At 41.9% G+C, this 14,175-nt stretch overlaps 2 protein-coding genes across 2 annotated transcripts in view; one reads left to right on the top strand and one right to left on the bottom strand.

The window, feature by feature from the left end:
• The first annotated feature begins 725 nt into the window (after positions 1-725).
• Positions 726-10,503, top strand: slc35a1 (solute carrier family 35 member A1). Its single transcript, XM_082147999.1, has 8 exons — positions 726-889; positions 1,222-1,399; positions 2,367-2,526; positions 3,379-3,531; positions 6,995-7,061; positions 7,136-7,312; positions 7,427-7,561; positions 9,082-10,503. Exons 1-8 carry the CDS (start codon positions 880-882, stop codon positions 9,210-9,212), a joined length of 1,011 nt encoding a protein of 336 aa, XP_082004125.1. The 5' UTR covers positions 726-879; the 3' UTR covers positions 9,213-10,503.
• Positions 10,504-11,509: 1,006 nt separating this feature from the next.
• Positions 11,510-14,175, bottom strand: part of rars2 (arginyl-tRNA synthetase 2, mitochondrial) — a 20,904-nt gene continuing 18,238 nt past the window's right edge. The window contains exons 17-20 of the mRNA XM_082147935.1: positions 13,788-13,883; positions 12,440-12,514; positions 11,957-12,020; positions 11,510-11,625 (exon numbers count right to left, since the gene is read on the bottom strand). Of these exons, the coding sequence (XP_082004061.1) occupies positions 11,539-11,625; positions 11,957-12,020; positions 12,440-12,514; positions 13,788-13,883 (322 nt within the window). The 3' untranslated portion in view covers positions 11,510-11,538. The remainder of the gene's footprint in view (positions 11,626-11,956; positions 12,021-12,439; positions 12,515-13,787; positions 13,884-14,175) is intronic.

Here is a 14,175-nt window from a genome sequence, read left to right as displayed (position 1 = left end):
TGCCAATTCTCTTCCTATTAGACATTAGACATTCCTATTAGACATTCTCTGGTTCGGGTCAGTTTGTGCTGTATTTACACTGTTTGACCAGCAGGAGTCGCCAGTGTGTGTTTGAGTCTCGAGCGCTTCAGTGAATCATTTAGTGAATCGGTTGATTCAGTTGATTCAAAGTGTGGAAAAGCTTAGGATGCGTCTCAATCATCCGCTCCAGAGCTTCCTAGCTGGTGAATCAGTGTATGGTGAACATGGTAAGGACAGTAAGGACAGTAAAGCTCACGACGTATCGAAATGCCCACTCATATAATAATAACCTCCCCGGACAAACATGTACGTTTTTGACGCTGTTTGACTCGCTTTATCTGCACCAAACACAAAAGACAGATGTCATCCACTTTGTACTCGTGAACAAATGTTCCCAAACTTTCTGCTAAGAAATTAATTGTAAGCATCCAGACTGCGATATGCTTTTATCGCATCTCTCGTAATTAGACTATTCAGGCAAACGTTTAATGTTCTGTGTAAAAAGTTTACGCATCAAAGTCTTATTTAAAGGGCCCGGTAATTCCAGTCATCGTTTATTTTCAGTTTTTCGAAATGCCTTTTCGCTAGACTTAAAAGGTACGCTCTTGTTTTGACAAGTTTTTTTATTACAATTTGTATTTATTCATTGAGATACAGTTGAAATATAGATCTGACTTTTATTTTGAAGTGTCGCCTGGCGTGTGCGCGCACCCGGAAGTGCCCGTGTGTTCCTCCTGATTACGGTGGCTTGGACTCTTCATTCGTCTTGGAAACAGAAATGCAGACAGACGTCTTGATCAGAAGATAGCTGATCGATTATTAATATTATCATTACTGTGTAACTGACAGAAATCAGTCATGGCGAACGGTAAGTGAGCAGCTCTGACTCTCACTCTAACGAGCTGTCATGTTAGTTTAAGAGACTAAATGATCATAACAACAACCTGTAACATCGAGCTGCTGCTACTTTATCATATGAGGAGTTGGGTTATTATATGAGGAGTTGGGTTATTGTGTGGTTATTGGTTTATTGTGTGGTTATTGGTTTATTGTGTGGTTATTGGTTTATTGTGTGGTTATTGCTGCTGGTGTGTGACTCGAGTCAGTGATGCTGTGTGTGTGTGTGTGTGTGTGTGTGTGTGTGTGTGTGTGTGTGTGTGTGTGTGTGTGTGTGTGTGTGTGTGTGTGTGTGTGTCTCAGAGTCAGTGAGTGTGATCTTCAAGATCTACTGCCTGTCCGTCATGACCCTGATCGCCGCCACATACACTGTGGCCCTCAGATACACCCGGACCGTGTCCTCGGACCTGTACTTCTCCACCACCGCGGTCTGCATCACTGAGGTCATCAAGCTGCTGCTGAGTCTGCTGATGCTGGTCAGGTGTGTGATCCTCATGTCGTGTGTGTGATCCTCATGTCGTGTGTGTGTGATCCTCATGTCGTGTGTGTGATCCTCATGTCGTGTGTGTGATCCTCATGTCGTGTGTGTGATCCTCATGTCGTGTGTGTGTGATCCTCATGTCGTGTGTGTGATCCTCATGTCGTGTGTGTGATCCTCATGTCGTGTGTGTGATCCTCATGTCGTGTGTGTGTGTGATCCTCATGTCATGTGTGTGATCCTCATGTCCTGTGTGTGATCCTCGTGTCGTGTGTGTGTGATCCTCATGTCATGTGTGTGATCCTCGTGTCGTGTGTGTGTGATCCTCGTGTCGTGTGTGTGTGATCCTCATGTCGTGTGTGTGTGATCCTCATGTCGTGTGTGTGTGATCCTCATGTCGTGTGTGTGTGATCCTCATGTCGTGTGTGTGTGATCCTCATGTCCTGTGTGTGATCCTCGTGTCGTGTGTGTGTGATCCTCATGTCATGTGTGTGATCCTCGTGTCGTGTGTGTGTGATCCTCGTGTCGTGTGTGTGTGATCCTCATGTCGTGTGTGTGTGATCCTCATGTCGTGTGTGTGATCCTCATGTCGTGTGTGTGTGATCCTCATGTCATGTGTGTGATCCTCATGTCCTGTGTGTGATCCTCGTGTCGTGTGTGTGTGTGATCCTCATGTCGCGTGTGTGATCCTCATGTCGTGTGTGTGTGATCCTCATGTCGTGTGTGTGTGTGTGATCCTCATGTCGCGTGTGTGTGATCCTCATGTCGCGTGTGTGTGATCCTCATGTCGTGTGTGTGTGTGATCCTCATGTCGCGTGTGTGTGATCCTCATGTCGTGTGTGTGTGATCCTCATGTCGTGTGTGTGTGATCCTCATGTCGTGTGTGTGTGATCCTCATGTCGTGTGTGTGTGATCCTCATGTGGTGTGTGTGATCTGGTCTGATGTGCTGTGATGCTGTGTGTGTCGCAGGGAGACGGGGGACCTGGGCCGCTGCAGGACCGCTGTGGTCACACACATCTTCAGAAGCCCCAGAGAGCTGCTGAAGCTGAGCGTGCCGTCGGTGGTGTACGCCGTCCAGAACAATATGGCCTTCGTGGCCTTGAGCAACCTGGACGCCGCTGTCTACCAGGTATTATGAACATCTGAAGAAATACTGATTCTTTCATCATGAACTCGCTGTCATTCCAAACCCTCTATTTGAATGGAACACAAAAATAGACATTTAGTGAGAACCTTCATGTAGTTCTTTACCATCACATCCACACTTGGGCGGAGTGATTTGCTCACAGCGCCTGAGACGCCCCGTGATGAGGAGCAGAGACGTCACTGCCCTAAACGTCATGTGGAACTAAGTGAACTGTGGGTTGGTGACTTTACATGGCAATCAGATGCTGTCTTCTGTCGCTTTAAAAGCTGGAGCTGTTTACAGCAGGATGGATTCTGATTGGCTGTCAGTGTTTTTATCTCATCAGCTGGAATAATCGTTCTGAAAGTGATTCCGACAATATGGTTTCTCTGTAAGTTATTATTATAGTTGTGGTGTTTACATTTAGAATGATCTATCTTCATCATTATCGTTACTCGACCGACGTAGAAATAAGAGCGTTCAGGTCTGGAACGACACGATCATGGGTAAATAATGCCAGACTCGCAGTGTGTGTAGTTCTCTCAGCTCAGTGTGAGGTCAACGTGAGGTCAGAATGAGCTCTGCTTGCTTTCGCATTCATGATCCTGTTCTCACTGTGAACGACTGATCAGTGTCCAAGTAAAGAAAACACGTCAGTCTTCATACATCTCCTTTCAGCTGACGTCATCAGTCTCTTATGTGTCAAGCGCTGTCATGTGACCCTGTTTTACTCGTAGAATATCATGTTTGACTCAGATTATGGGAGATGAAGAACACGGTTTCATGTTGATGTTCATGTTTACCCCTCGAGGACGGGGACAGAGGTGTGACTGTGTGTGTGTGTGTGTGTGTCAGGTGACGTACCAGCTGAAGATCCCCTGTACGGCGCTGTGTATGGTGCTGATGCTGAGCCGTTCTCTGAGCCGTCTGCAGTGGTTCTCCGTCTTCATGCTGTGTGGAGGAGTCACGCTCGTGCAGTGGACCCCGCCGCACTCCACCAAAGTCCAGGTACACCGCCACTACACCTGCCATCAGGATCAGCAGAATCACCAGCTTCCTAGTCCTAGTTTCCCTCTCACGTCGTATAACTACTGGGAAACTCGGAAATTCCTGAGTTGGACGGGCCGATTGCCGCTATTGTTCTGGTCTTGTTGTTAAAGTAGTGCTTTACACTCACTCACCGGCCACTGCTCGACAACAGTCATGACGTAACAAAGCCTCGGTCACTGAAGTCACTGGTGGCCACATATGAGCTGATTCATGAGCCTGCAGGAACTCTATAGGATCCATGAGTGTTATAGATATAGAGTGTTATAGATATAGAGTATAGAGTGTAGAGTGTTATAGATGTAGAGTGTTATAGATGTAGAGTGTTATAGATGTAGAGTGTTATAGATGTAGAGTGTTATAGATGTAGAGCGTTATAGATATAGAGCGTTATAGATATAGAGCGTTATAGATATAGAGCGTTATAGATATAGAGCGTTATAGATATAGAGCGTTATAGATATAGAGCGTTATAGATATAGAGCGTTATAGATATAGAGCGTTATAGATATAGAGCGTTATAGATATAGAGCGTTATAGATATAGAGCGTTATAGATATAGAGCGTTATAGATATAGAGCGTTATAGATATAGAGCGTTATAGATATAGAGCGTTATAGATATAGAGCGTTATAGATATAGAGCGTTATAGATATAGAGCGTTATAGATATAGAGCGTTATAGATATAGAGCGTTATAGATATAGAGCGTTATAGATATAGAGCGTTATAGATATAGAGCGTTATAGATATAGAGCGTTATAGATATAGAGCGTTATAGATATAGAGCGTTATAGATATAGAGCGTTATAGATATAGAGCGTTATAGATATAGAGCGTTATAGATATAGAGCGTTATAGATATAGAGCGTTATAGATATAGAGCGTTATAGATATAGAGCGTTATAGATATAGAGCGTTATAGATATAGAGCGTTATAGATATAGAGCGTTATAGATATAGAGCGTTATAGATATAGAGCGTTATAGATATAGAGCGTTATAGATATAGAGCGTTATAGATATAGAGCGTTATAGATATAGAGCGTTATAGATATAGAGCGTTATAGATATAGAGCGTTATAGATATAGAGCGTTATAGATATAGAGCGTTATAGATATAGAGCGTAGAGTGTTATAGATGTAGAGTGTTATAGATATAGAGTATAGAGTGTAGAGTGTTATAGATGTAGAGTGTTATAGATGTAGAGTGTTATAGATGTAGAGTGTTATAGATGTAGAGTGTTATAGATGTAGAGTGTTATAGATGTAGAGCGTTATAGATATAGAGCGTTATAGATATAGAGCGTTATAGATATAGAGCGTTATAGATATAGAGCGTTATAGATATAGAGCGTTATAGATATAGAGCGTTATAGATATAGAGCGTTATAGATATAGAGCGTTATAGATATAGAGCGTTATAGATATAGAGCGTTATAGATATAGAGCGTTATAGATATAGAGCGTTATAGATATAGAGCGTTATAGATATAGAGCGTTATAGATATAGAGCGTTATAGATATAGAGCGTTATAGATATAGAGCGTTATAGATATAGAGCGTTATAGATATAGAGCGTTATAGATATAGAGCGTTATAGATATAGAGCGTTATAGATATAGAGCGTTATAGATATAGAGCGTTATAGATATAGAGCGTTATAGATATAGAGCGTAGAGTGTTATAGATGTAGAGTGTTATAGATGTAGAGTGTTATAGATGTAGAGTGTTATAGATGTAGAGTGTTATAGATGTAGAGTGTTATAGATGTAGAGCAGGGGTCGGCAACCCGCGGCTCTTAAGCGCCGCCCTAGTGGCTCCCTGGAGCTTTTTCAAAAATATGAAAATGGAAAAAATATTTTTTGTTTTAATATAATTTCTGTAGGAGGAAAAACATGACAAACATTCTTAACCCTTTCGTTATGGTGTTTAAACAACAAAACACTTCCACTTGCATATTTGACAATCGGAATATCAGATATTTCATGCCATATCTAACAAATTTGTGAAAATTTTTAATAAAAAAGGAAAAATGACATAAAAGCAGATCATCATTCATTCAGCTCTGTTGTTGCTGCGGTGTGTCACGTGACACGAAATGACGCGTCACCTTGGAAACCATAAAGTGACACATTCTAAATAACGGTCGCCTTGAAAAACTTTTAAAAATATTTTAAACTTACGTGTGAAAGGGTTAAAGTTTTTCCACGTTGTAAAAAGAATACACAAATAAATAAAACGTAATACATAAAAATTATAATGAAAGTTAAACTTAAAACACCATCGTACAGCAGAGTAGTCACGTGGTGCGTCATTCTCTCCAGGATGCGCTGCATGGAAAATAAACATTTAATCATGAATGCTCATTATGTATTTGTATAGGCTACTTATCATTTTGATACTAGGGGGCTAATAAAGCTAATATAGACACTTACAGCATGTGTTGCCTTCATTATAAGGCTTATATAAGGCTTTAAATTTTTTGCGGCTCCAGACAGATTTTTTATTTTTTTTCGGGTCCAATATGGCTCTTTAAACATTTTGGGTTGCCGACCCCTGATATAGAGTGTCTGTGACTGTCATATAGGCCAAAGCGTCTTTACCTATAGTTCACTTTAAAATGAAAATGATCCCATGATTTACTCACCCTGAAGCCATCCTAGGTGTCTATGACCTTCCTTTCAGACGAACACAATCAGAGTAATATTAAAACATGTCCTGGCTCTTCCCAGCTTTGTAATGGGAGTGAATGGAGCCTGAGATTTTAAAGCCCGAAAAAATGCATCCATCCATGATAGAAGTAATCCAGTAAAGGTAAAGCTCCTCCCACATTTCTCTTTAAAAATGATCATTTTAGACTTCTAATCCGTGACCGGTCTATCTTCTGGTCTTCTGCATTTGTCAAGTCGGGTCAGAGGTCATGCGTCGGGTCAGAGGTCACTCGTCAAGTCGGGTCAGAGGTCATGCGTCAGGTCAGAGGTCAGTCTTCCACCGGAACTAGACTTGTGTATGTACGTTACCAGAAGCCAGTGATTATAGAATATAAAGTTATAAATATATGTATATTTTTCTTCATAAGGCCTGTATTAACCCCTGGAGGCGTGTGGATTACTTGTATCATGGATGGATGCACTTTTTTGGCTTCAAAATCTCAGGCTCCATTCACTCCCATTATAAAGCTGGGAAGAGCCAGGAATGTTTTAATATTACTCTTGATTGTGTCCGTCTGAAAGAAGGTCATAGACACCTAGGATGGCTTGAGGGAGAGTAAATCATGGGATCATTTACATGTTTAGGTGGACTGACCCTTCAGTGTGTGTGTGTGTGTGTGTGTGTGTGTGTGTGTGTGTGTGTGTGTGTGTGTGTGTGTGTGTGTGTGTGTGTGTGTGTGTGTGTGTGTGTGTGTGTGTGTGTGTGCTTCAGGTGGAGCAGAACCCGTTCCTGGGCTTCGGGGCGATCGCCGTGGCGGTCCTCTGCTCTGGGTTTGCAGGTATGATGCGTTCACTCATGTTATTGATGGCTTCTCGCAGTAGGGAACATCAGTGACTCTCTGTTGTGGATCAGGTGTGTACTTCGAGAAGGTCCTGAAGAGCTCGGACACCTCTCTGTGGGTGCGAAACATCCAGATGTACCTGTCAGGGATCGTGGTGACCCTCATCGGGGTCTACGGGACAGACGGCGCACAGGTCCTGGAGAAAGGCTTCTTCTACGGATACACACCTTGGGTCGGCTTCGTCATCTGTGAGTGACGTCGGCATCACCTTTATTCTGAGGCCTGCAGTCATGTTAGCTGCCAGCTCTTGAATGGCACTGATGAAGTGGTCTGACTGGTTTCTCCTGTGTGTTCTGCTGCAGTTCTGGCGAGCGTGGGAGGAATGTACACGTCTGTGGTGGTGAAGTACACAGATAACATCATGAAGGGCTTCTCTGCGGCTGCTGCGATCGTGCTGTCCACTGTGGCGTCCGTCCTCCTCTTCGGCCTGCAGATCAGTGAGTGCTTCAGTCTCGTCTTCTCATCAGTAGGCCTGAAACACACATGACCCGAGTGTTTACGAGGCTCGTCCGCCTGTGTGTCGGCCCGTCAGGTCCTGCTTGAGCTCCACAATAAAGAGATGATGATGCGTTTCATCTGTGTTTGATGATAGGAAATCTAGTCTCCAAACTGACCAGTGCATGGAATTTTTTTTTATGTATTAGTAAATGTTGAAATTAGGGCTGTCAGAGTTATTAACACATGCAATTAATTCAAAGTCCAGTAACACTTTATAATAACTGCACACTATTAATCATTAGTTAAGCATTAGTACACAGTTAATTCATAATTTATAAAGCATTATTAGACATTAATAAGCAGTTTATAAATACAGTTATAAATGCTTTATTCTTGATTTATAAGCAATTTATAAATTTATAAATCTCCTTTATAAACGCTTTACAAGGCATAACTAGTCCTCACTTTAGATGAGCTCACACACATAGTGAACTGACCACTACTAAATGCTTTATAACTCCCTGAATTAACCCTGAATTACAGTAGAAATACATGTTAATAAAGCATTTATTAACACACTAAGTAACTATTACTATATGTCTGAATAATAATATGTATTTAAACAGTTTATTAATCATTTACTCACACTTTCTAAGTGATCTTATGAACCACTGACAACTCCTAAATAACCGGTTTGTAAATAATGCTATACTTCATTTAGAAATGATAAATTGATCATTAATAAAGTATGAAAATACAATTATTAAACACATTATAGATATGCTTATAAATCAAGAATAAAGCATTTATAGCCGTATTTATAAACTGCTTATTAATGTCTATTAATGCTTTATAAATGATGAATTAACTGTTTACTAATGCTTAACTAATGATTAATAGCGTGCAGTTATTATAAAGTGTTACCGGACTTTCTTCTTTCAGACGGACACAATCAGAGTTATATTAAAACATGTCCTGGCTCTTCCCAGCTTTATAATGGGAGTGAATGGAGCCTGAGATTTTGAAGCTCAAAAAAAGTGCATCCATCCATGATACAAGTAAATCCATACGCCTCCAGGGGTTAATAAAGGCCTTATGAGGAAAAATATCCATATTTATAACTTTATAAACTCTAATCACTGGCTTCTGGTAACGGCCGTACGCGAGTCTAGACGTAGGATGCAGGAATAACGTAAGCTTAGGTGAGAGTAGACGACCTCTGACCCAATGCGTTTTAGAGTGTTTATCTATCATACATCATGCGTCAGGTCAGAGGTCAGAGACTCATGTATGGCCCTTAACGCATTAAAATAATTCAGCACACATAAATGACTGATGCATGTGTAATAGCGTCATTAACGTGATTTTGGTGACACAGTTAGATGATCTCAGCCCTAGTGGACATGAACAGGAACTAAGATGAATGAATGCTGTAGTGTTAAACAGGCTCTATAGTGAAGTGTGGTGTTCGAGGAGCATTGTGTGCATTCTCTGCTCACTCTCTCTCTGCTCTTTGCAGCGACGACGTTCATCCTCGGAGCACTGCTGGTGTGTGTGTCCATCTACATGTACGGACTTCCCAAACAAGACACCAGCAAACTGAAGTCCAGCACAGAGCGAGAGGACACGCAGAAGCTCATCTCCGTCTGACACTGATCCACACATGACTCTCGCTGCTCAGCGCTGCACAGAGACTGACCCGAGCAACACTACAGCAGGAGGAGGAGGAGAAGCGTGTTCATCTGATGATGATGATGATGATGATGAAGATTAAGGGAGGGTGGAGGTGGGGTTTATGGGGAAGAATGTGGGGTTTTCTCTATCTATATAAAATCATTTATACTGTAGGACTTGATGCAGATGACGAGACACTGCCGTGAGGAACGAACACTGATGCCAGAACCGCACACTGAACGTCCGACAGGTTTATTGTTCAGGATATTTGTTTAGATTTGCTGAAGGGTTCTTAAATATTTACGTAAGCCGAGCGTGAAAAGGATCTCGACAGGTCTGGATCACCGGCTCGTTTTAATCACAGAGCAAACGATGAAAGATACGCCTCGTAATCCAGGACAACCGCTGTGTGTGTTCATGAGGCGGCTCTGATGGACTGATGTGTTTCTGCAGACGTGATGTTAAACGTGTCTGAAGTCAAGCTCTTATATAGTGGGTGTTTACGGCATCAAGCCCGAATCCCTAACCTAACCCATTCAGATTCTGAACAAAGCACTTCATGTGGAAGCTTTGCAATCCGATTCACATGTTCGTTTACATGTGCATTGTGTTTATTTCGAACAAAACTGCATTTAGAAACGGAGAAAGTAAGAGGTTTTGCCTTGCTGATGCATTCTGGGGGTCTTAAAAAATCTTAATTCACCCTTACACAAATGAAGCTCTTAAAAATTTCTTAAATTAAAGTCTTAAATGCATGAAGTTTTGATATTTAAAGAAGCATTGCAAAGAAAAAGAGAATCTTTCTGAGTATTTTTGTCCTGTTTTCCAATTCAAACATCTAAACATCTCTGATACTTTTACTCGAGATGCAAATGTTAAATTAAGTCTTGAAAAATTTAAACGAGTTTATACTTAAATCAAGAACAAATATCTGTTAATGACTTATGAAAACTTCCCATTGAAGTAAGATGATTTTTCATAAGTCCATTGGAAGATATTTGTTTTCGTTTTAATCGTAAACTCACTTCATTTTTATCTATTTCACAGAAAACAAGATTTCATTTTTTATGCCATTTTGTATCTGGAATAAATGCATCTTGATTTAAGAATACAGTTGTGCTGGAAAACAAGACAGAAATAGTAAGGGAGAGCATCACTTCTGTGCAGTGTGATCAGAAGGTACAGTAACATATATGTATATGATCTAGTGGTTAAAAAGTGATTAAAGCGATTTTTTGTAAAAATGAATTAAAAGTAATGGATATCAGTTGTATTGTCAAACTCTGAAGTGTTGCTGCTAATACAACTCACTGTTTCTCTCTAGACATTTACATTCACTGAACATATTGAAGTATTTGTTCCCATCAATTTATTCCTTAAATATTCAGTACTTGATCTTACATTTACCTTCATAAAACCTGCATCAAGTTTTTTAAATGATTGAAAAGCTTATTAAAATCTTTCATCTCCTCCAGTGAACACCACAGCACTGCACACGTCTAAATGGTTCACATGGCTAACATGTTCCTGTTAAACACATGATTTATTGTTTAGATGAAGGGCTCAGTGTGATTGGTCCATCACCTGATTATTAACTGATTATCAAGTTGCATGTTAACGTGTCTTTATTTTGTCCGTGGTGTGGAGGTGGAGGTGAAGGTCACGTCACGACACACATGAGTGTGTGTGAGTGTGTGTGTGTGTGCGCGCTGATCAGGGCCTCATACTTTTCAGCCCATATTTTACATACATGATTCATACAGCATTATATCTGGTATAGTACAGTCATCTGTAAATACTTATATTTTGTGTTTCATTGGTTTTCTCGAAGTGATAACACATGATGAGGAGAAACTTTAAACACTTTAACTTGCACATATTCACTTCTGACATCAGTTTGATACTGTAATCATGGTTTGATGTTGCAGTCAGAAAAGTAGAGTCTGATTTAGATGATCATTTCCTTCGATATCTGGCATTCAATTAAATATTTCAAGAGTTTAAAAGAGTCGTCTATGGTAAAGATGAAACCGTTTAGCATAATGAACATGTAATGTTTGGCAATCACTCAAGAACCACTTTCAGACCTGGAAATTACTCCAATAAAACTGCTTTTTCAGACACTTCTGCATGTAAACAGATCCGATGCTTCAAACCCAGACGTGTCCTGTCCTGAGGGGCTCGTGAAGCGTCATTCCTCCAGACAGTTATTAAATATGGGCAATAAGTGTATAAAACATGATGTTGTTTGTTAACCAAGAAATGAACAAACATTAAAGAAAAATACTTTTATTACAGGAATTCACATTTTGTCGACTGGTGTAATACCCAGAATCCTCATGCCACTGGCCAGCACTGAGCGGACGGAGCTGAACAGACACAGTCGGGCCTGAGGGAACACACACCGTAAGCATCGGTCCAGCTGCTCAACTGTGGGTGTGTGTGTGTGTCTGTGTGTTCACCTGTGTGTGTGTGTCTGTGTGTTCACCTGTGTCTGTGTGTTCACCTGTGTCTGTGTGTGTGTGTGTGTCTGTGTCTGTGTCTGTGTCTGTGTGTGTGTGTGTGTGTGTGTGTGTGTCTGTGTCTGTGTCTGTGTGTGTGTGTGTGTGTGTGTGTGTGTGTGTGTGTGTGTCTGTGTCTGTGTCTGTGTCTGTGTCTGTGTCTGTGTCTGTGTGTGTGTGTGTGTGTGTGTGTGTGTGTGTGTGTGTTTGTGTGTGTACCTGTGCCGTCGCCGCTGGACTTCCCTTCACGGGCAGCTCTCGATGAGCCGACGCCACCAGGTGACTGAAAACACAGTAACACCTCATCAGAGTATGGATGCCTAGACTCTGTCATGTTGTAAATAAGACTCCCTGTATGATGTTGTTGTTGTTGGCGTACGCCTAACAACGCAATGACATTACCATAGAAACCAACAGTTGCGATATGTGAGTGTGGACATCAATAACTTTAGATCAGATGCACAAGTAATCAGATTTAGACTGATGGTGTGAACAGTGCAGAACCAGCCCAAGGCCCTTCACCCAATCCCCTGCACTGATGAGGACGAGCTTCACTCACACAAGATGATTGACAGATTGGGTCATGAGGAAGTTGATGATGTGTACCTGAGGGTCATGAGGAAGTTGATGATGCGTACCTGAGGGTCATGAGGAAGTTGATGATGTGTACCTGAGGGTCATAAGGAAGTTGATGATGCATACCTGAGGGTCATGAGGAAGTTGACCAGGTGTCTGGGCTGCAGGTCATTGGCCGACTGAAGAAGCACTTCATCATATCTGCACACAATCAGCCAGTCAGACATTACTGTGGTACAATTACACCTTCATCCCAGAATCAAAGTCTCTATTCACAAATCATTATCTGGAACAAATAACCTGTCAACCTCTGCTGCTTCTATTCTTCACCGGACCGCGTATATCCCATGATTACCTCACCTCACTGTTCAGATGTCTGATCAAGACTGGTCAGAGTTTGTCCTGTAAGAGCACCTATTAAGCTTTTTCATGCTGTGTGATCATGAAGAAGCTCCAGTTCTCCTCTATATCAGTGTCAGTGTTCCTGAACTCCTGAAACGCCTCCATTAGTCTTGAGTTTCTTCCGGGAACACGTCACAATATTCCTCATTATAATAATTAATGCGCAGAATAAAGGGGCGGGGCCTGGTTGAGTTTGTTAGTAGTATGTTAAACTGGTGGTTATGGTAAGAGGCGGGAAATTTCCCAAACACACTCGAAGCTCTCGACCAATCACAACACACTGATCCAGCCGACCAATCAGAGCACAGTGTGCTTTTCAGAAGGAGGGGCTTCATAGAGACAGGAAGTAAACAGAGCGTTACTGACAGACTGGGAAGAGAGGAGCCGCAACAATGGAGAATATGAGGAGAATAATCAACATTCAAGCAGGAAAACCTGTTCTAGTAGAGCCTGAAACATCATCAAGACTTTGAGAAAGAGCAGAATAAGTCCTCTTTAAACCAGGACTAGTGTGGACAAGTGCAGCACTAAATTCTTATACATCTCATCCCAAGCTTCTGGAGGCTTGAGTCATTAATATATTACAGAGAGAAGTTGCTCTGTGTGTGTGTGTGTGTGTGTGTGTGTGTGTGTGTGTGTGTGTGTGTGTGTGTGTGTGTGTGTGTGTGTGTGTGTGTGTGTGTGTGTGTGTGTGTGTGTGTGTGTGTGTGTGTGTGTGTGTGTCTGAAAGAAATGTGCTTTCCACTGATAATAAAAGGATGACACACCTGGAACTACATATCTGTGTGTTTCTGTTAACTGGAAAATAATTGCACAACTCATGACAGCACGTTTTCCACTGTCGTGTCATTCATCATGTCATCACTTGTATGATGTGAACTGAATAGATGAGCTTTAAAACAAAGCCAGCTCATAGTCTCCATACCGATACGATTCGGCATTTATCAGGGTGGAGCGTCCCTGCCTCCTCCAGTGATGCTGTCGGGCCAGCTTCTCTGCTTTAGAGCACACCTGTGGGCCAGCGGTGACGTGTGTGTGTGTGTGAGGTGTGTGTGATAGAGGTGACGCTCACCTGAGCAGGTGCTGGAGAACTGAAACACTTCTGCTGTCCATGAGAGGAGAGACGTCACAGCAAGAGTACGTCTCACTCGCATGTGTCCTCAGCAAACTGTGAAGACAAACACATTCCTGAGCCAGATCTGCACATCAGCGGGTCATCACTGCTAAACCCCTGACATCACTGGGACATCATCCGGATGTTCCCCAATAAATGAATATAGATTAGACTCTAAATGAGCTTAAGTGAGAAGACAGACAGTCTGGAGCGACACGAGACACATGAAACTATTACAGCCCTTCAACTGACTGACACAACCATCCATTATACAGATTAAAGCCATTAGACAGCGATGTTGTCCAATCAGCATCACTGACTCCAGAGAGACGGGTCGTAGATGTAT

Source organism: Leuciscus leuciscus (genome assembly GCF_965113295.1).
Source record: "Leuciscus leuciscus genome assembly, chromosome: 19".
Taxonomy (NCBI): domain Eukaryota; kingdom Metazoa; phylum Chordata; class Actinopteri; order Cypriniformes; family Leuciscidae; genus Leuciscus; species Leuciscus leuciscus.
The sequence above is the reverse complement of the archived record's forward strand: the minus strand, read 5'-3'. Positions and strand labels throughout refer to the sequence as shown.